The sequence below is a fragment of the Thunnus maccoyii genome, chromosome 4, assembly GCF_910596095.1.
Source record: "Thunnus maccoyii chromosome 4, fThuMac1.1, whole genome shotgun sequence".
Classification (NCBI taxonomy): domain Eukaryota; kingdom Metazoa; phylum Chordata; class Actinopteri; order Scombriformes; family Scombridae; genus Thunnus; species Thunnus maccoyii.
In genome coordinates, this window is record NC_056536.1 from 25,574,987 (window position 1) to 25,597,952 (window position 22,966).

The 22,966-nt window shown below is 40.3% G+C and overlaps 1 protein-coding gene across 2 annotated transcripts; it reads right to left on the reverse strand.

The window, feature by feature from the left end:
• Window positions 1-72: 72 nt before the first annotated feature.
• On the reverse strand, window positions 73-20,720 carry kdm5c (lysine (K)-specific demethylase 5C). Of its 2 annotated transcripts, XM_042408792.1 has the most exons (29): window positions 20,350-20,720; window positions 18,606-18,753; window positions 15,746-15,823; window positions 15,518-15,640; window positions 15,227-15,397; window positions 14,890-15,024; window positions 12,722-12,778; window positions 9,559-9,682; window positions 8,971-9,260; window positions 8,488-8,646; window positions 8,253-8,372; window positions 7,982-8,140; window positions 7,010-7,191; window positions 6,698-6,860; window positions 6,488-6,607; window positions 6,200-6,394; window positions 5,839-6,020; window positions 5,577-5,701; window positions 5,334-5,481; window positions 5,172-5,262; window positions 4,675-5,057; window positions 4,403-4,541; window positions 4,065-4,244; window positions 3,576-3,704; window positions 2,717-3,454; window positions 2,468-2,510; window positions 2,165-2,364; window positions 1,309-1,497; window positions 73-1,191 (listed from the first exon to the last, which is right to left on the reverse strand). In XM_042408792.1, the coding sequence occupies exons 2-29, from the start codon at window positions 18,747-18,749 to the stop codon at window positions 1,183-1,185; spliced, it is 4,776 nt and encodes a 1,591-aa protein (XP_042264726.1). In that variant the 5' UTR covers window positions 18,750-18,753; window positions 20,350-20,720; the 3' UTR covers window positions 73-1,182. The 2 variants fall into 2 exon arrangements, with proteins under 2 accessions (XP_042264726.1, XP_042264727.1); XM_042408793.1 differs by lacking the exon at window positions 12,722-12,778 and having other exon boundaries at window positions 20,350-20,719.
• Between the last annotated feature and the right edge of the window lie 2,246 nt (window positions 20,721-22,966).

Sequence of the window (22,966 nt, forward strand, 5' to 3'; positions counted from 1 at the left end):
TAAATGTGACAAAATCCGTTATTGGTGACAGGATTATAGCGTTTTAAAGATGAGAAATAATGAGTCAACATATCCTAAACAATTCTAAACCTTTATTTTTTCTAACAAGAGTGAAAAGAAACAAAGGCAACATTAAAATGAAAAGTTTATACATAAACTCACGACAACTGTGTGTCTGCAATATCAATAATAATAATAATAATAATAATAATATAATAATCTGAAACCAGGAAACAAAATAAATTGTGACAAAGTGAGTTACAGTGAAGTTACCTTAATTTGCAAAGAGATAACGAGGGAGAATCATATTGAAAGGAAGAAAACATGGAGTCAAGAGGATGGGAGCTTAAAAAAAAAAAAAAAAAAAAAAAAATCACATGAAAAGGGAGGGTAAGAGAAAGACAAAGCCAAGAGGTACAGATATCCATTTTGGGAAAGTAGCACCAAAAACATTAATGCCTGTTTTTAACACTTCCCAAAATTTACTCATTCAAAATTCAAAATGCATGTCCCCCCTCAAAACAGCATCAAACACAAGATTCAATACAACTAAAAAAATACAAGTGTAACCATGGTGCTGTTATCTAAGATCAGCTGTCAAAACCTTCTGCTGTACCTCAGCTTCAGGATCCATGCCCTAACACAACTGTCTAAATAAACCCATAGCTTATCCAACTTCAACGGGGTGGGCTCAAGTGAATTGAAACTGCAACTTGCCAGTGCTCAGACGGGCTTCAGTTGAACTAGCATTTAATACAGTTGGGGTAACATAGCATACTGACTGACCTCAGAGACAACTCTAGACCAAAGACACTGCTATCACGGGGAGTCCAACATCAGTCCAACACAGTCTTAATATGTTCACAGGGAAAAATGTGTCCAGGGGAGGGTGGAGAATAAAGTTTAGGTAAGACGGCGAGGTTGGGGGAGGGAGGGGCGGGGCAAAAAAACCCAAAAAAACATCATGGGGCACGTTATGGCTGAGTTAAAGGTGAGACAGGAGTGTAGAAGAGTCGTTGCTCTGTTAGTGTCTGAATGTATGGATGGGGGGCGATGAGAAGGAAGGTTGGGGGGGATGTCCTGCATCTTTCTATGACTTGACATTGTCTTCTGGCACAGAATGCTCTGTCCCTTCAATTCCTCCAATTAATCAATGTCAACAGAGCTCCAGCGTTGACTATATCACAAAACCTGTCAAAAGACAAAAAAATTAAAACATGTAATTAGTGGGACATCAAACTTGAGTTTAAACAATTTTTCAGAGAATTAAAAGAACTTATAGCAAAAACAAGTGAAGGGGGCTGTTACCTCTGGATGGATCTGGGCAGGTAAGTGAGGGGAGGGGCTGTGGCTGAGGGGACAGGTTTTCTTTGACTCTGAGGCATCCAATGATCTGGCTCCTGCCCCTTCCCCACTGCCACCTCTGTGGCTCTTTCTCTTCCTTTTGGAGTCCTTGCTCCGTCCGCGGCTGGTTCGTCTCTGGTCTTCGAGCTCGATCTGAGAGAAAGAGAGGACGAGAATGTTAGAAAAGAAACAGCTGAGGAGGACAAAACGTGACCACGGCAACACATCTACTGTTTCCTCTTCAAACACCTGCCGAGGCACAATCAGACAGACTTTCATTTTTGTACAATCGAATAACAAAAAGTATAAATTCATGCATATTTATATGCAAAATGTCATTACAATATTGCATTCAATCAATTCAAATTAAGGACTCTCCACAGACTATTGGAAGGTTATGTAGTTTGGCTCAATTACATAAGAAATCAGTACTTCATATCAATCATAATGAAACTACACATAATGGGCTCCTGTATTAGGTAAGTATGCATGTATGGCATTGCCATGCGTTGATAAAAGTTTTTTAAACATTCTAAAAATATGAAAGCTCTTGAATGATTGAACTTTTTGTTCAATTTAGGCGTTTTGTTGCAGCTTTTTAGCTTTTAGTTGAGTTTATTTTAAGATTGCATACAATTAGAATAGAGAGATCTGCACAACTGTAAGCTTTGCATACAATGTCATGTTACATGTGTTGTTTAATATCTCAGGAAAATGTCAGGAAATAAAGTGTCCTCACTTTAACATGCGTGGTGTGTTTTTATAGATCCATTAAAAAAAAAAAATTAACAAAGGTCAAAGGTAAAGTAATTTTGCTGACCTTAATGAGCGTTTGCAGTGTTTCTCTGGATGGATCAGAGGCAGCTTGCAGGACTCTACTGATGATGTGTGTCTGGTCCAAAGACACCTCAAGCAGATCTCCTTCCAGCTGCAGCTCCTCCAGCCGTTCCCTGGTGGCCGGGGAGAGTTCCACAACCTGGCCTTTTAGCAAAGGCAGCAGTGCCAGCAGAGAACCCACACCTGACAAGTGTGCAGAGAGAAAACGGTGATCAGGTCTGGTTTCTATCGGACACAGTGAACAACTCCACTTTTGATTTTTACTTTGAAAACAACAAAGTCTTACCTGTAACATTTGACTTCTTGCCAACACCATTTTCACATCCGGCCTGTGGGCGAACAAACATCATATTAAGACAGGCAAGCTGGATACAACACGATATAGAACATCTAAACTAGTGATGAAATTATTTAATCAAATGAAGATGCATCAAATAATATTTTGATTAAAACGATGTCGTCAGTTGAACAGCTTACAGCTAGAAGTATATGGTTGGTTTAATATTAAAATTAAGAATCAGAATAAGGCATTAACCTGAGTGCCGTTGCTGTCTTTGTTCTTTTTAGGTGTATTTTCGTCAGTCAGATCAATGACTCCTTCCTCTCCCTCGGAGTCTGATAAAACAATCACTGAACTCCCTTCCATGTCTTCCTCTTTCTTAGCTTCACAACGGAGAGTCTCTTTGAGTTCCTGCAGCCTCTGAAGCGCCTGCTGCAGCTCTGCTGTCTCGAGTGCCTCCTTGGCACGGCCCTGCCAAGTGATGGCCCTCTCTGTGAGACACTGCAGCGCCTCTCCCTCAGGCAGACGCACTGGCAGCCGCTGCAGGGCTACAAGTAATGCCAGGATAGTCTCCAGGCGTGGGCGCCGCGACCGCTGGCATCGCGGACACAAGAATCGTGAGTCCCAGTCCCACCAGCAGAGGGGGTTAACCGGTGGTCCGGAGGAAGGGAGGAGGGAGGGGAAAGGAACACAGCCACCGTGGAACCAGTCCTTACACAGATGGCAGCGGAGTTGAGGGTCACGAGGCTGCCTGGCGCACACGCACACTGACTGAGGAGGGGTGGTGGCATGGGTGTGGTTACTGTTACCGTTCTCTTTTACAGAGTTCTCTGAGTGGCTGGATGTGTCCGTTTCCATGGCGTCGTCCCACCTCCCGTTCTCCTTGTCCTCCTTGCAACTTGCAGTGTTAAGTCCAGATTTACACATGTTCGATTTCTGTAACCTCAGTAGTGCCTCCTTCTCCTGATGCTCCCCTTCTTTGAACGCCATCACCTAGAGACAAATCAGGTTAATGTAAAATCTAGTATTCAGGCAAAAAAAAAAAAGCACATCCACAAAAACAGAACTAAATCTCGGAGAGATTATAAAGATAATGATATGCTCGTAAACTCACAATAGCTGCAGGGTCCCTCAGGTCCTGAGCAGAGAGGCCCAGAGTGTTGGTGTCAGAATCATCTAACGGTTCATCCAACGGCTCAGTCTCATCTCGCCTCTCTCGTCTTTTTGCACACGGACACAACACCTGCAGGGAAACACTGGAGTTTAATGCATGTTTTCATGAAGGTCGACTCACCAAGAGCTCAGCTTTTAAAGACGAATACTGTGCTGCCTTTAATTGATTTTGTTTTACCTCTGATTTTATCCCTTCTCCAGGATTTTATTCTTTTACTGTCTTCATTAATAGTTATCCTGTTTTTAATATATCTTTTTATTTTAATATTTCTTTTGTAAAGCACTTTGAGCTACATTTTATGTCATGAAAGGTGTTCTATAAATAAAGTTTATTATTATTACTGAGATAAGTAGACAGTTCTCTTGTTGTTCAAAGCTGACACAAATTTATTTTAGTACATTTTTAATATTATTTCCTATCATTACCGACCTCTAGAAGACTGTGCTGACTGCTCTTCTTCAGGAAGGTCTTGCTGGCCTTGTCCCTCCAGGAGTGAGCGCTGGCCACCTGCAGTTCCAGTTGTCGTAGCTCCTCCATGAAGACGGGCAAGTCCCGTCCAATAGCCACCAGGCCCTCTAGGTCATCCAGACATGGGTAATGCTCCCCATTCTACAACAAACAAACAAAATAATGATAGAATAATTATTCAGGATACAACATATTTTTAAAAATACCAGGCATTTTGATTTAATTATGAAACATGCCATTATTGAGGTTAAAGAAATAAAAATGGGGCCAATTTAAAAGAAACCAGAAATGTGTTTTACCTGGATTTCCTCCAGGTCTGTTACCCAGGCCCGTGCACGGTTCAGACAGCCCTGCAGAGCCAGGATGTTGGGCAGCTTGACAGGAATAAGCTGGGCCTCGTTTACTATTGCCTCCAGTGTGGAGAGAGGGTGCTTTTGTCTAGAAGAAAAAAAAAACATGACAAAGACACTTTGACATCCTCAGAACAGCATTGACTGGTTGTAAAATGATGAGAGCCCCTGTGGCAGGGTAAGTCCAGAGAAAAGTTGATGCTTTGACTTGTTTGTCTTACCTTTGTTCTAGGCAGATCTGTGCTTTCTCCTCCCAACGTTCTGCAATTGTGAGCAGTTCCTGAAGCTCTGCCATGGCCGTCTCCACAGACACGCTCTGGGGCACGTTGCAGCCTGCTTCCATCAAGTTCCTCAGCACAGCCAACGTCACCTCCTGCCTCTCACCTCCTTCTGTTCCCAGTGTGCGCCTCACCTCTGTCAGCCAGTGCCCCTGCTCCTGAAGGCCCTGGAGTAAATTACACTCTGGCACCACAACAGGCAGCTTGCCCCCTTGCTCCAACAATGTCTGCAACTGCTCAGTTGGTGGAGAGTCCTTCCTCCAGTCTCTGTCGTTGACCAGTACTTGAGCTCGGCTCTGGAAATCCTCCACTGTCTGCAGTACCGCCTTGAACATATTTACAGAGTGAAACCGTAAATGCACTAGAACAGTCCAGCATAAACCTAATAAAACATTACTGTCTTTTTTTGTTTAGTGTGACATATAACTTGCACTTCTCACCTGCACTTCCTCCAACTGGTTCATCACACAGGGCAGGTTCTGCATCGTATCTACCAAGGATTTCAGCTCTGCCAAGGTCATCTTAGCTTCACTAAAAGACAGCAATGTGTAAGTACATGTAACTGATCAGTTGGTGTAAATGTTGTTTGTGTTTCATCTTACCTGGTCTTTGAGTTACTGAGGAGTTCAGTACTTGTCTTTTGGCAGTGCTCTATGTCTTTAAGAACAGTGTTGAGTTTCCGGAGAAGTTCGTTGTCAGGAAACTTTTTTTCTGCTGCTTCCATCTTAAGCATCTCCAGGTCATCCTTTCCTAAAATTCAATAACCATTTGGCCTTAGCACATTCTTTTAAATCAATGTCTGAAATTTCAAGCGTTTATGGGATTAATTTGTGTTGATTACCCACCTATCTTGTTTCCCTCTTCTTGCTCAAGTGCTTCTTTTACTCTGTTGGCCCAGGAATCGAAGGACTCGGACCGAACCTTTAATCGGTGTAACATGGCTAACAACTCATCCAGGGTATATCTGTACCTGCAGGGTGAAGAGATAACAGAAAAGATTAATGCAGCCAGTGGAGATCAAAATAACATTGTGAACACTTGTCGTTGAATATATTATGGCTCACTGCAAAGCATACGCACACTCACAGCTATACAAGAGATTAATACCTGAGGTAGAGTTTTTCAGTGGGGCAGTTGCACAGGTCCTGAGTGTGATAGAGACACACCAGACGCTCCGGACAGTTTGAGCAGGCCAGAGCAGAAAGGAAGCATGTGGTCTTGCATTTGTCACACTGTCTCTCATCGTCGGGCAACAGCTCAAAAGCCTCACGCTCAGCTTCAGTGATGCCCTGCAGGTACAACACACAGATTGTATGAGACGATTCTTTCCAAGAGTCACATTCAGAACCACCCCAATGTCACACCCCAATGTCACACATACAGAAGCATTGAACTACACACAAAATAAATGAATGAACAGAGAAAGAAATAAAACAAACAATATATAAGATCTTCTGCTGTGTCTCACCCTTTCCATCAGACCCTTCCGTAGCTTCCTCTCCTCCTGAACAATGATGAACATTTCCCGGTGTGTAGCTGCAGCCAGGTTTAAGTCTAGTTTCTCTGGACTAGCAGCCATTTTACAAGTAAGCTCCTCATGTGAGAATACACAATACCTCCTTAGACGTCGGTAGTGCTCAATACAGGAACGACCAGCAGGAAGCTAGAAAAGAAGAGAGAAGAGTGATCATGATCATGCAGTCTAAAGGGCTGCATGAATAGACAATTTAGAGACAGACTATGTTAAAGGACGTACCCAGTCTGCAGTGCAGAAGTTGACAGCTTCGGCAAAGTTATATCCCTGATTGAAGCCACTGTGGTAGGCTCTGGGGAAGGTGATGACGAACTCACCAGCACATTGGTTGGTACGTACGACCTGCCGATCAGAAACGCAGAGGTCGATCAAAGAAAAGATTTGAACAGATGTTATTTCTGCTGTGTGCATGTATGTTTATGTGAGACTAACCGGTACACCATGAGACATGAGGATATTGGGGTTCATGATGGTGACCAGCTGGTGCAGGAGGTCAGGCTGGAACTCAAACAGCTCTGGCGTCAGCTTCTTCATCACCTCCTCAAGTCGCTCAGCTGCCACAGAGGGAACCCCATACCAAGTCTTGGGTTCACCCCTAAAGATGATAGATAAATGCAAAGTGAACAACAGGGAGGGAACGCTTTGACATGACATTATTATTGCCTCTAGATTAAAAGCTACAATCATTTTAGCCTATTACATGTAACGCTAAACTCATAACAATACAGAAAAAGTATTCTGTACCAGTGCAGGTAGTTGATGGAGTAGCTCCAGTGATCTTCAATGTGCCAGCAGAAAGCTGAGAAGACCATGCCTACATACAGCCAGGGCACCTTCATCCCAGAGATGTCTCCATTAATATGGCACAGGAGTGACTGCTCCAGCACGGGCATCACATTCAAGTTCCAGCCGGAGCGGGCGTATTCCTAGCAGACAAAGAAAACAGTGTGCACAAAAAAATAAGCACTGGACTGTGATTATGAACGGGGTTGGAAGGAATTTATTATGTACTGGTAGCTTTTTATTTTTACTTTCTTAAGTTAATTATGAAATTAAGAATTCTACTTTCAGTTAAAAGCATATGATTTATTTTACCCAACTACAGTCTGAATAACAGTTATGCTGCTGTAATGTGAGTTCATTTAAAACTTATATTCTGGGACGGGGATTTTGTTTAGATTTTATTGATTCTGATTCCAATTCTGCTCATCAATCTGTATCCTCTTTGATTCCTGATTACAATTCTTGACATATTAGCAAGAAAAACAAGTATGTTGAGGTAAAAATTATGTTGAAAGCTAAATCCAGATTTATTTGATGATTTAGGTTGCAATAAACAATTATCAGAAATTAGACTTAGGGTTATTTTTCCATGTTAACCAAACCATATCTCAGCTATGTGCCTGCTAATCTCCATAAACAACCGGACGACATTACTACAAACTAACTGGTCTCTCATTCGCTCTTCTTGTTGGTTTAATCACAACTGTGTAGTTAACATTCTGTTAATGCGAGCACATTGTTTTCAAGAGCATTGCTGAACTGAGAGGGGATTAGTAGGTAGAGCATTATGCTGTATTTAAAATGCACTTGTAGTGGATTTCAACACATGTAATCTAAAGCAGGATGCTGTCCTCACTCTAACCAGGACAGTAATTCAAGCAAATATTTCACAAGAATTCATGATGTAACAAAAGAGAGCAACAATGTACGTACGTCCTCTTCCTTTGTGAGGTTCCTCTTGCCATTGTTCATCGGGAAGCCACTGCCAAACTCTTTGGAGTGTATGTCCGCTCCATATTCAACGGTCACGTCCTCCTCGATACTACTGACTAACCTCCAGAACTCTCTCTCCACGAGCTCAGTAGGAACCATCTACAGAGACAACCACACACAGGCTAGAGATTAGTCTCTCTCACATTATCACCAGTCAGGGCAGAGCTGTGCTTCATAATGAATACATTATGTCTTGTGTGGGTGCACTTACATGGACTGGCATGTTGAAGTAATCTGCTTTGAAGGCATCAGCCATTTCCCCAAAACTCTGCAGAGTGTACTCTCGTGTAGCTTGCTCAAAGCCAAATGCTTCCGAAGGCTTCTTGCACTCCTAAAAGTGAGAAAAATCAAAACAAAGGGTGAGTCTTGTCGGTTCGGAGAATCCTAACAAAACATGCTTTGAGTATAACGGACACAAACAAGCGCCTTTAAACATTTTTACTCACTTCTGCCACACACTTCGGGCATCGCCAATTGCCTTTGGGAGGATCAGTGAGTGGGGGGAGTAGACAGTAGGTGTGGTAGTTGTCATCGCAGCCATCACACAGCAAGAGCTTCTCGTCGTCATCTCCCCGCCCACACATACGACACACAAAGGAATCCACCTTTGACAAAGTGAGAAGTAGATTGATTCGTTGATTCTAATGAGTCAAGATGACTGTGTTAGTCTGCTAAGTTTGGGTTTTACTATTTTTTTGCAATTTGGTTGCATAAACCTGGCTCACATTTAACTGGAACAAACAACAACAACAAAGCCCTGTGACGCACCGCCAATGGTAACCTTCTCCAGAAGGACCAGAATTTGAAGACAAAAGAAATCACTGTTCTGTTATGCACAAAAGCACTGCATTGACATTAGAGTGATAAGTAATGTGTGATAAGTACAATGCCTTTTATAGCCCCTTAGAATCATCCTTTGGTGAACTTACACACTGCGGGTTGTTGAGGTTGCGTCTAAGCCTCATGGTCATTTTGGTGCAAGGTCCATCTGCATCATCTTCTTGCTCATCTTTCTCTTTCCTATCCTCCTGTGGTTCTTCTTTCTTCATTTCCGTCTTCACTTCTGTCTTGACTGTGACGCTAGAGGGAGGTGGTTGAGGACTAGATGTACTCCCATCGCTCTGCCTCTCTTGAGGCTCCAGTAGCTCTGTTTTGACTGAGGTATCATCAGGAGCAGAAGAAACACTGTCCTTGACGGTAACAGTTTGAGGCAGCTCATCTAAAAAAGGAAGAGCGAGGAGTGTTCAGAGTCAGAGGCAGTCATTTATCACTGACAGTAAAAATTTTTTTACAGTGCAGGGTTCCAAGTTGGCTGGATGGTTGTATCTACACCAAACACAACCTCGCCAGTGCCCACAAGTTATTTTATTGAGCCAACAAAGACTCCTTTCATGTCAGTAGTAGCAGTCAAATTTCCACATTACTTTTACTGTTGAAACATCTTTAGAGACCTGATAAGCACATTTACATGTCTGAGAAGGCGATTAAATGAGGTTGTGTGTGGTCATGGCACTTACCTTTCTTCCTGATGCCTCTGTCCCTCGCCACTAGTCCAAGTCCCATCATCTTAGGTCCTGCGCCATAGATCTGTAGCTTCTTCAGTTCTGGGTTCTTCTCTATGTCTTCCTCTGTAGGTTCAGGCTGTGGATAAAAGCACGTTTTGGTCATGAATGAACGGACAGACTGCAGCTACTCTCCAAAGCACACAGAGCAAAGCAAGGGTCTTGGCCAAATGCAGAACAGTTAAAACATGAAAGCATAGCAATGCATCACACGCAGGGGTTATGCTGGGTTAGAAAGTAAGGAAAAGTTATCCTATATCACACTGAAAGCCTAAAAGGTGAAGACCCACCACCAGAACACACAATCACCAGCAGTTGCAACCATACAGTTGGGGTAGGGTATCATTTAGATTTAACTGATTATGACTCCAGTTTATATAAAATCCTGGTTGATGTCCTTTGAGGATCATTTTGATAAGAAACGCACATTAAAAAAAAAGTATTTTGTTTTTTTTTTGTTTAAATCTAAAATAAATCAAAATATAAACATCTTGCAAAAGTCGAATGTTTACATTTCTAGGAGTTTTGACTCAAGTTAGATTTGTTAACATTAGCTGATTCTGGGCTCCAGTTCACAATTCTGATCTTGAGATGTTTATTTTTTAATGTCAGACTTGTCTCTGTCTTTTGGGTGTTAAGATCAAAACTTATCTCAGTTTCTGCCAATCCTGTCCAGAGTCGTTGGCTGCTCTCATTGCAGACCGGAGAGGTTACCCTCCCGTCAATTCGCCATAGAAACACAAAACTCTAAATTCTTTTCAGTCACCTCTATTGTTCTGCTCCGTCATTCGCAAAGGCAGGTAATGAATATTTTCCATAGTTGTTACGAGGCATTTTCTTTGCCCTGTAATAACCAAGCTTCCTTCCTTTGCAAAAATGTGTCATACATTATGCTTGTAACATTGTCCAAAAGTTATTTGATTCAACTATAATTACATGTTTTTTGTTTGGGAGTTGTTTCCTGTTGCCATCACACTTCAAACTTTTAAATCCAAAGGACTGTACTGCATTATTGAAGTTACATAATTGATAGCTCAGTGGGAAGAATACTGAATGGGCATTGTTTTTTTTTAAAGACTTTCAGCTTGGACAGGACTCGTTCTTGACTCGAGACTTCAGCTCTGTCACTGTTGCGTTCTTATCCTGTGCTAAAGGATCACCATCATGTTCCTTCTTCTCACTTTCTATTAGTGGAGTCATAATCTGAGCTGTTCTCATCCCATCAACCCGTGACTGTGTGAAGAAATCCAGGTGAAAATCTGTTTAAAGTAATCTGCTCCTTTAAAAAAAAAAAAAGTTTTCCCTTAGAAAAATTGTTTAAAAAAACAAAAACATAAAAACAATGAGGGTTATATGCTGTATGTGGGGGAAAAAAACTCCTCCCTTGCATTAAATTATTTTTTGCAATAATGACATTTCACTATTATCTTTTTGGTGCATAGTTCCAGTCTGCCATATCATTGCAAATAATTTACACAAAACATGTTAATCTGCAATGTAGACGGAAAACAGTAGGTCTTAACGTCACTTCCAATGATCAGTGTGAGGAAATAAAAAGCACACAAAGTTAGGAAAACAAATCCATGTTCTTAAATACTTAGAACAAGTTTCATTACAGGATAAATCAGACTCCTTTTAAGGAGCTTTTACACTGGCAGTCCTAATCTGGAAGCGGTCTGGCTACAAATTTTGTCATACGAACACTTTTTCCATCCGAGTGCGCACCAAGAAACCGGTAGTTTGTGTGCGGACAGAATGCAATCCGTATTGCCACAGCAAGAATGGCATCATGACAACATTATTAGTGGGATTCATAGCACAAAAATGGGAGGGACAAAAAGACTCATTCATGTATGAGCAGAACATAATCTTAAAGCCGAAGTTGATAACATACAATATTTGTTTCCTAAGAGGGTAATGTGTTTGTCTCTGAAGACTATATACACAGTAGGACTCCCTTCAGTCGTGCAGACATAACTCTGGCTGCCCATACATTTGTTCCATTTTTTCTGCGTTCTTGGCAACCAAACTTTGTTGACCAAAGAACTATGCAAGTGGGCTGCGGATTGAAAGCAGTAGACAATAATGAAAGCAGATCAGCAAGGCTTGAAAGGTTGGACTCAAGCGAACAAACCTAGGGAGACTTAAAGGCCAACAACAACTGCATGCTCAAAAAAAAAACGTAATATTTTTAAGGATTCTGTGCTTTTACTGCGCTCTTGATATACTGTTTTCCAACAGACATGGTACTGTGTAAATAAAACTATGAAATTAAACCTACTAGCTTTGTCTGTGTGAGTGCACTCACAGAGAATACATGCAGTCATACTGCCAGCTGCGGTAGTGAGTAAACAACAAGGCAAAACAGCAAAAGTGCAAAGGCACACAGACAGCCCAGCGATAAAGCATTTCAAGCCAAGTGCAACCACAAAGAAAGAGCATGAGTAAAAGAGAGAAAGCTAGAGACCGCATCAGAAATCAAATTGACATTTGGGGATAAAGTGAAAATTTCCTCAGGAAGTGAACTTTGCTATTGAGATCATCTGAAACATTTCTCAACAACATTGGCACTGGGATCCAAAACTACATACCAGTTGACCAAAAAAAAAATTCTACTTCTAAAAATCTTTTTCAAATCTCGAATAATACACCGTGAAATACAGCGACATGGCCCCGAAACACCTTTTTCCCAACATGAGACCATATAGTGCTCAGAATCCTGAGTGCAACTGAAGCAAGTCTGCGAAAAACAGCTTAAATGCTAACGGAGCAGGGAAATCTTCCACAAATCTGTGTTCACTGTTTGGTCTAGAGATCTAAGATAACTACGTCTTACGCACTTGCACCAACTATTATCATAAAGCCACAGCAGGCTTTTTATGTCAACATGTCTGCAACAGCCATGTGACCTCATTATTGGTGGCCACTCCTACAGTGCGAATCGCTGACAAGGAGTATGATTGCATGTTAATGAAAATGTTTTAGTGGTTAATTTAAATTTAAAAAAAAAAAAACAACAAAACATCTAGACAACTTCAGAAGGGGTGAGGTGGTCTAGGAAAAGAGGCAGGAATAGAGCAGGGGCGGAAGGTGAGCTCATACGCTCAAGAGGCAGTACCGCAGAGATGAGTTGAGAGCCAGTGGTGAGAGGATGGGGGGCCAGATCCTCTGGACCCTGCAAGGGGAGACAATAACAGCAACAATAAACTAAGACAAGAGGAGAAAAGGAGATGAGAGAGGAAGGGAAGAGACCCTGGAGAGAACAGAGCCAGTAGTTGTAGGGAAAATATCACTGATGTGGAGACTGTGGATTTAAATTCTTAATTCTTCTACATTCTTATCTAGAAATTACTGATAAAAATCATTTGAGCCTTTTTCAATTTGAAGTAAGATATGTAGTAAAGCTTTGGCTGCTTCATTTAAGGTCAGTTTTGTTTACTCTGCAGTCTGGTAGACCAGTATGTCGCCAGGCCTTTATTGATATATTTCTATATTTTCTGATGCAAGCTATGTTTTTTTTTGTTTTTTTTTAAAAAGGTACATTCACACACCTTGCAAGTTGTCTGACGGGTAATTAAACTATTGCATCAGCATATGTTCTAAAAAGGGGGGCAGCTTTGGCACCAAACAGAAATAGGTTTGGGAATTTTGTGTTTGCTGACTAGTTTGTAATCATGCAAGGTACTTGGGAAATGATGTGTTGCTTAAGTATGCTGAAATAGCAACATCATATCCTCACAATTGAGAAGCTGCAACCAGCAATTGTTTGGCATTTTTCCTTAAAAAAAAATGACTAAAATGATTATTCAGTTATGAAAATTGTTGCAGATTAATTTTCTGTTATTTCACTTATTGATTAATCGAACTGTAGCAGCTGTATTTTGTATAATTTTGTTATTCTAGTATCATTATGGCAACCATCTGATGACATTTTGATATGTTGAATTCAAAAATCTGTGTCAAACTTGCTTTTGGTTCCCATCAACTGGGGAATATACCTAAATATGCAAAACTAAAGTTGCATTACAGCATAATAAAAGAGGAAAATTAAAATCCACTGGCAAGCATTACATACTCACACTATTATGACTAGGTCACTAACAACCTAGGAGGGGGGTTTAGGATAGAAAATGAAGCATCATTAGCTTATGTAACAAGCATGAGATGAGAATGTAGGCTGGTCCAGTTGTGCTGTCTATTAAAAACATTAATGTAAAAAAAAACAAAAAAAACAAAAAATGTTTTATAACTATTTGTGGCTTATGAAATGAACATGTGTCTCTATTTGTGAGATGGAAGGAAGTGGAAAAGACAAAGCAGGGAACAAAATAAGACATGGAGCAGAGAGTAGTAACAGCACAGGTTAAGCAGAGCAGCGTGGCGGGATGGCGAGTAAGCAAGCTGGGATGCGCTCTGAGTGCACTGTCACATCTTCCAAACAAACACATTGTAACCGATGCGCAGGGGGCGCATGCATCAGCACTGGATCAGCACAGAAGAACAGTTAATAATATGACAGCGGGGTACAAACTAGAAGGTTGTCATCCATCAAACACTTCTGTAGGTTGTGGATTTATATTTTTGTTAGCCAGTAATGTTGACAGCTATGTCAACTTTATTTTATTTAGCTGATCAGCAGGTAGTAGATAGTTAACTATTTAACAGTACTAAAACTTAGCAATGTTAATACAACGAGAGACTGGCAGCCTTCTGAGTTAACTGTCCAATCTAGGTCAGCAAATAAGTATTTATTTATTGGACACTGAGGTTCAGACTCAAAGGTTACAATTCCTGGAAATCCTGGAAACTGGAGTGTATGTTAAGATGAAACTGTAATTAGAGAGTTACAGTTAATATCATCAGTGGAAAGGATTTTGACATGTGTCATGAGTCCTGTGGGGAAACTATCACTGAAAAAGCAATTATATGTCAGGACGGCCTCACTGCCTGTTAAATTAATGCCCATGTTGAAATTCACACCTTTAATGCAGTGCAACTGCTTAAACAAAGTCCCCTTTGATAGATCAGCTGCACCTAACACGTGATGTTTGTGATTATCATCTGATAAATGACGACTAGATAAAAAAAAAATTTATCTTTAACTTTGGTGAAATCACATTTTCTAGGCTTGTTTTAAGGAAGTCAGGCGCACATTGAAATGTGACCTAAAATCATATTTACGTGACTTAAGTATTCAGACTTACAGTTCAGTACAAGGTTACTAGTCATAGTGGGCAACTATGCAAATTTATAGACTGACGGGTAATGACATGTACTCTCACTCACATCAGGCTGGCAGCGGTTCGCCCTGCGTCCGTAACTGCTCATTTTGGATGGCTGGACAGACTGTCGCAGGGGGATGGAGTGGGGCTTGTACTCTTTATCCACATCCTCACCATCATAGTGCTTTGGCTTGCAATGCTAGAATTGATGTAAAAGAGATAGAGCTTAGATAAAATAACAGATGTCCTACAAAAATGTAATTCTTTCGCTTTTAAGCTAAAGAGATCAAACAATGAATCATTTAGTGACGTAACTTCCCTTCAAAGATTGACTCACTCTGAATGCTAGTTATTAACAGATCATTACTGGTAACCCAAAAAAAGATAGATGAGAGTGATACCGGCAAGCTGGCACCAGACTGGAACATTTCAAAGGGGTAGACGATCCTCTCATAGTGCGAGCGGAGCAGAGATCCGATGTTCTTGCCTGGAGGATATCCAAGCCGCTGAGCCACACGAGCCCAGCGCCGTTCCTTACAGACCATCTCAAAACCTCCTTCATCGGTTACAACCTGGAACAGAACATCATTTTTTTTTGGACAATTTTAGCAAATCATAGATAAGGAACACATAACAACATCTACTTTAAAAATGTATTTTTTTTAAGTAGAAAATATTCAAAACTTGTTCACCTTTGAAAGGCTGAAAAGATCAAGGATGCGCCTTTCGATGTGTGGGATTTTCAAAGAGGATGCCTGGATCTCCCAAAACCTGGCGATGCGGTCCAAATAATTAAGTTTCACTCTGGTCTCCGCCTGTAATGGGATGTATGAGGGACCATCATGATCACTATGGCCGGTTCCATCATCAACTCAATTCAATTCATCTGTCAACAATGTACAACTTTAAGAGGAACTTACCTCCAACTCATTAAGCCTCTGGATGCGGGGCGTGAAGCGGAAGCTATCCAACTCCACTGAAAACGGTGGTTGCCAATCCTATTTAAGAGCAAAGGTATGCAATTAAACTTGTGCATCTATATTGTGACATAGCACTGTGTCAATTTTCTGTTTCAATGACCTCTATCATTCAGAGAGCTTACTAAAAACATATGAACATAGACATGGGAGATAATGAGATAAGTGATCTTAGTTTGGGCTTAACCCTGGTTTTCAGACTCGAGAACTTGGCTCAGCTTTAACCAGGAAGGATAACCGAGGTCATCTGCTCCAGAGCGAGTGTAATTATCATATTAAAGTCCTTAAAATGGCATCTACTCCTACTCCCCCATTAAAAATTCCAAAATCTATAAATATGCAAATAAATTTCATTTCAGAAGTTTAACTGCTGGACACAAGATGTCTCCTACTTCACTGTTAAGTCCATTCTCAGTGTTTGTGTATTCGAGGCTTCAAGTTTCTACATCACGCTTGTGTGAGTTGAAAATTGGACCAGATGTCACAAATCATGCTTTTAGACCCACCCCTTACACTCAAGATTGTCAATCAGCACAGAGAAACTTTTCACTTTCAGCAGATGAATGCAAGGGGACTTTAAAGGCTCGCCTCCTCACCAATCAATCCTGGAAAAATGAGAATCCATACAAGATCTGGCTGTAGAAAAATACTGCACTGTCGGCAATATGAATGGCATGTAGTTGTACAACAGCTTTTCTACGCTGGAGGCCTTTCAGCTGCATGTTTTACCTGCACTTCATGCATGTAACTGCAACCTGAAGCGCAGTTTTAGGCGTCATGTCTATTTCATTCAATCTTCCATTCTTACGCATAACTAAAGTTATTGTGTAATGGTCTCTACGCACTACCAAAACTCAAGTGACCTACACACAGTTCTACGTCTGAACCCATTTGTGTAGACACTGACTGAAGACTAAAGCTGCTGCTGCTGACATGCTTCCTTCACAACACAGCCTTGTTAGACATTGTGCAACTCTATTAGTACGTCAATCGAGCCTTAAAGATGATCAGTGATAGGGCTGCTATTTGCACGCTTTTAACATTTGCATCAGCTTTACTTTATGTTAAGCTTTGCTTTACTTATGTTAAAATGCTCTCTTCTGTAATGTAACTCTTACAATGTAATGTGCTGCTTATATTTGTATTTGTTATATCTGTTGAGTACAAAATGTAATTTATGTAACATAAATGCAATGGGGGGGTGTATGTGTAAATAAAATTACTTCTTGTAGCTGTTTTGTTTTTATAGTTCTTTTTGTGATGATATTTGATATATACATATGTAACGCTGCTCAATCAGTTTTGCCATTGCAACACAAACACACACAAACATATAAATACACCGGAATTAATCGTTCATCTCCTATTAAACATGCTGCTGTTTTTTGTTTGTGATACACATAACTGGATTAACCCCAGTTGACAGAACCACTTGATAATTAGCTTTGTCGGACTGGTTATACAGGATCACCGGGGTTATGTTTTGTAAAGCCTGCTAACTCAAAAATAGCCAAACAAAGCAAAATAAGAAAAAACAGAGATGTGTCTGTGAAGATTCTCAGTCATCCATCTCACCAGAACTGATGGAGACTCTTGGATGATCAGTGAAACATTTTCAAGGACTAAAACAGAAATTCTATGTGCCTTTTTATTTAGTACTTCTAGATAAATACTTACCAGCACAACCACCATTGTAAACAAGCTAAAGATTGCAAATACCAAGTTAGTAACACATACAAATTAGTAATTCTTACTTTGCTGTCAGAGTTCATTGTATTGTTAGAATGAAATAAACAGTAATATGTTAGTTCCCAGGTAGTATGAAACCACATGGGTAGAATTTCTGAATACAGCAACTTCTGGAGCTGGTGAATTATGAATTGTTTACAATTATCCCGCTAACATTCAGCATGTTATGAATTGGGGTAAGACTGCATTCACACCAATTCTGGCAATGTGGCACTTCCCTGCAGGGTTGTGTGGAAGTGTAGCCGTGTCACTACATGGTCCATTTGTGTAATATCACGCTGTGAACTATAATAAAAATAATAATAATACTAATACTAATACTACTAATAATAATAATTGTGACCAGGCTGCAAGGCCTTTTGTTATGGTGGGTTTTAAACTGGTGCAAAAGGCCAAATTGAGTGAATACACGTGCAACATAACATTACACTCCATCGTGTTTTGGTCATTCATGCTGTCAACTTCTGTTGTGATTTGGTGCTATATAAATAAAACTGGCTTGACCTGCTAGCATTTGCTAGCTGTGCTGATTGTAGTACATATAGAAATACTAAGAAATCCCAACCTGTAGAGCGATACAACGCCAAGCGAGTGCACGACAATTAACGTTTTTGTACTCCCTCATGGCAGGGTTGTACAGCTCTGGAAAGGTCATCACAGCAGCTATCAGTCTCACTTCCATCTTCCTCAGTTGCTCGGTAAACAGTGGAATGCTACCACGCTACATGGTAAACAAGGTTCTTCTTCCTGTGGGTGTTTTGGGTCTGATCTCCAGCTTACATGATTGGCCATCGCAGCATGACATAAGGTTGTATTCCTGCAAAAGTTGACTCTGGTTCAACTTCTTGCTGGACGACCGCTGCAGTCTAACCCCCTAACCCTTATGTGGTCCCCACTCCCGCAGCGTAAACGCACTACACCCATTCAAATGAACGGGAGGACTGCCAGTTTTCACACATTGCCGGATTTGGTGTGAATGCAGCCTAAGGACAAATGGTACACACAGAACACAGGAAAATGCCATTTCTTCTACATAATCCAAGCAGATATTTACTTGTGGAGGTCGAATTTTGCAGATACCAGACTTCTCTGCAATTGGACGAATCTTGGCGATGTATCCCAGGGGATCCTGAAACTCCTCCCATGACGGCTCAAATACTGGACACTCCGGAGGAGGTACAAACTCTTCCACTTCCATTGCCCTGAAAAGAGGAAGATTGACAATGCAAAACAAGTTAATGAACTCTAGTAGACTTACTACTGGGCATGACAACATCAGAATACAGCAGATCTTGTTTTTCATATGTTAAGAACAATCAAAAACCCTAACACATTGCATACTTTTTAAAGAATTCATTCCCATTGTGTAGAACTGATGTACATCAATCGAGGCACTGATGTTGCATCACAGGCCAGCACTTTGTTTACAGAAATATAATTCACATAACACACATATCTTGATAAGTGGCAACAAAGGCAATTAGAATTTGTATGTCAGCTTAATTCAGTGATGAGAAAAATGGACCAGTGTGAGAAAATTAAAAGTGCATAATACAGTTACTACAAACAAAAAAACTTTACTTCCTGGCCTAGCACAGCCGTATCATATCTTCACCTATAAATATACAACAATCTATTCCTCTTTTTTTGCTTTCATAACGTGTCATTTACCACTGCACTTTACATAAAAACAAGGGATATGACGAAATCCAGGAAGAGGTAGGTTTTTTTTGTCCTCAAAGTGGTCCTTGTTCAAAACCCCTCCCCCATCATCAGACACAACAAAACAAATGCCATGCTCTAGTGAATCAACACTGCCTAGTGTGGAAAGGGGCAAAGTTGGAAGTGATGCTTTATCAGTTGCAGTACAGAGCAATAATCAAATTATTGAAATACACAAGTGATAGTCAAATGTTTGTATGCACTTGAGCAACAAACCACTGCTTTAGATAATTTGTATGTGGAGCGTTTTCTATGAAATTTCGTCCTGGGGCATTCCTACTGAAGTTCATATTTAAAATAAAAACAGAACTGGATGCTGGGACTTCAGTAATATGTATACCATCTATCAGATTCCTTATAGGCCTTCAGACAAACAATGGCGTGGAGGCCATGAACCCTGAGGTATAGAAGGCCATGAAGGCATCACTTCTCCCAAGTGGGCTGGGCTAGATCAATTAATAAGCTTTAACGAGACAAAACAACAATAGATACGCAAATAATTTGACCACAGACGCAAAAACACTGGTCACACTTAACTGTCGATGTTGTCTTACTTCTCGTTAACATTAATGTTAGCCTACTCAATAGCTGACAACTGTTAGCTACTAGCTCCTAAACTTAGAAGAACAGGCGTAAAAACTAACTGTACCATCCAGCGAGAACCATAACAAGAGAAGTTAAGGAAAAGAAAATGCCTCGAATTGAATAATTTATAGTATTTTGCTAGGTGTCATTCATTTCTCTTCTTCGGGGCAACCGTGAAGACTATTATTTGTGTCTATTGTTCGGCTATCAGTGGCGATAACGCTACTTGCGGCTAACGTTAGCATCGGGGCCTCCTCTTATCCTCAACCACCCACGGTGTTTAAATAACCAGCGTTAGTTAGCTAACTGTTAGATGTTAACGGGCTTTATGAGAAAACTAAACAATACATAGTCAAAGTCGACGCTATCAGTCAGCTAACACAGTAAACGTTGGTCATACAACGTTATGTGCAAGAAGAAATGCATCAAGGAAGGCAGTTATTTGTAGCATCACAAACACTACATTGTGTCGTTGCATTCCCGTGACTGACCCGCAGACACCTCGATGTCCCGGGGTAAGATAGTTGCTGGTGGCCGCTCTCCTTCCTCTGTTGTTGTGATGACTGCTGGTTAGCTAACGTTGGCCAGCTGTGCTCGGTCCAGTTGGCTAGCTACCGCTGCTAGCAAAGTTGACCCGTTGTGGGCCTCAGTTCTCCATATAATCCGCTCAGCCAAAAAAGTACAGGTTCAAAACATGGATTTCGTCGATTGTGACGTTCGTTTAATAGAAAACGAGAGTCTCAAACTTTATCAGTTATGTCGTTATCAATCATTTTCTCGACCAACATCATCACTCTCATCAAGCCATCCTATCTTTCTTAACGAGACGCCATCTTAGTTTTTTCTCACGACCGAAGCACAACCCCAAATCTTCGCTGCACGTCCCTCACGTTCACTCCCTGAAAGTAGTGCCCACGTACGCCCCCATACCTTTTAAATGGTTTTTCAAGAATCCATCACAGCCGAGTTAGTTTTTAAATGAGGAATAAGAGTCCTATTGGTAATTCTTGTAAAAATGAATAAAAGTTTTCTAAGACGTTTAAAATTTATGTAAGATCCATAAGGGGGGGGGGGGGGGGGGGGGGGCAGATTTCCAATAGACAGTGAAAATCAAAATAACAGTAATATTAATGTTAGTACTTACTGGACCCAGTGGTGGAATGCTTAGAGCCTTACTCCACTACAAGTAAAAGCATTTAATTTTTTTTTTTTATTTAATTATGTATGCTATAAAAAGAAAATCATACTCACATGGGTGGATCTCATTATGTGTCATTAGTAATGAGCAAGCAGAACTTGGCTGAGGCAACTGGTTGAGTTGTAGTGAATTTTACCTTAATTATATGCTGCTTGGTGGTTCTATAACGTTTCATAATCTCTAAATTGCAAATAATTTCAGAGGCCAGTAGCTGGCAAAGTGGAGAGCACAATTTTAATAAAAATAAAATGGAAATTCAACTAGGAAAATGGAAATTACACTAAATTGTTTTTTTTAAAGCCAGGTTCAAGGGTAATAAAAAGGTTATACATTTATAGTTTTTGATGTCACTCCAACTTTCATAATAAGATAGTGTGATAGTGTAGCCCACTTGTTAAAAAGTAATTTGAAATTACTTCAAAGCATATGTTCACAATTTTTCAATTCTGTCTTAAAACAACAGTCAGGTGCCCATATGAACACTGAAAGAGGTTTTCCTCGCTGTAATCATTCCTGCTGTTCATAATGGCTGTTAAAAGACCCCCTTCAAATGAACTTTAATGTAAGTGATGGGGGACAAATTCCAGTGTGTCCACACAGTCATTTTGTGCACAAATGCATTTGAACGTTTATCCGAAGCTTATGTTCGACTTCAGCAGTCTGAGTTAGTCATATCAAGTGGATATCTGCCACATTTACAGTCCTTTTAGCATCAAATTCCCTCTTTGTGTTTCCTCAGACAGTGTTTCCCTGTTGAGCTGCGGTGGAAGTATAGTAATAAAAAAAGGGACTTTGGCACAAAAAAGACTGTAACGTTGAAAGATCTACTTGATTTGACTATTTTGGATGGTTAAAGCTTCATATTAGCTTCAGATAAACTTTTAAAATACATTTTTGCACAGGAGGCTTGTGGATTATGGCCCCCATCACTTATATTGTAAATGCATTATGAAGGGATCTTCTAATAGACAGTATGAACAGGAGGAATGATTGTGGAAAGAAAAACTTATTTCAATGTTCATTTGGGCACCTGACTGTTGTTTTAAGATAGACTTGAAAAATGGTGAACCCGTCCTTTAATGCCACAGTGACCCCCTCTTGCCCTCCTCAAAGAGTCGATATGCTAAGCTTACATCCCCCGATATATCTTTAATGTATTATGTTCCTCTTCTGATATCTGGTAAGGTCAACTAATGCTATAAACAACCCAATATTTTGAGCATTTTAATGGTGGAAGCAGACTTCAATGTTACATAAAAACTACACACACAGGCCACTTCACTGCAAGGACACTTTAATTTATCAGAAGCAATAAATATTCACATCTCAATTCTCTATTCTTTCAGTACACATAATACATACACAAAGAAAAAGGGAAATGATTTGTTTAAAATAATATCAATAAGTGCACTGACATATAAACTTTTTTTTAGGCTTTAATTTATATCACGGTAACTCATTCTCTCACCTTCAGTCTAAAATAATACGAAAAGAAAAAGAAGTCAATATTCCTTTTGGCCAACATTTCCTTATCCTTGTCCCTCCTTTATATGTACATACTTAGTGGCACTCACATGCACGCACCTGAATACAGAATGGGATTTCTTCATCCCATAGTTATGATAAGAAGCCTATGTATAGTATAATATGTACATTCAGGTTTATACAGTACAATCTATTCAATAAGTGCAGATATATTCATGCAAGAAGAGTCAAAAAGGACACCATAAAAGGAAAAGCCTAGCCAACACATACTTATAAAATCTTCATCTGATATTCTTGACTTGCTCCAAACCCCCTTTAAATCCTTTTCTTGAGGATTTAGATCTTCTTCAATTTCAGCATCTCTTTCAGCAGCTTATTCCATAGACTTCACATCCTTCTTTACTTTGTCCTCAACCATTCATTCT

Coding starts and splice junctions, on each gene's coding strand:
- kdm5c (XM_042408792.1), bottom strand. CDS start 18,749: ATGGAAGTGGAAGAGTTTGTACCTCCTCCGGAGTGTCCAGTATTTGAG. Junction 6,021..6,199: donor GGAAGGGTCTGATGGAAAGG/GTGAGACACAGC, acceptor TTGTACCTGCAG/GGCATCACTGAAGCTGAGCG. Junction 2,365..2,467: donor CAAGAAGTCAAATGTTACAG/GTAAGACTTTGT, acceptor CACACTTGTCAG/GTGTGGGTTCTCTGCTGGCA.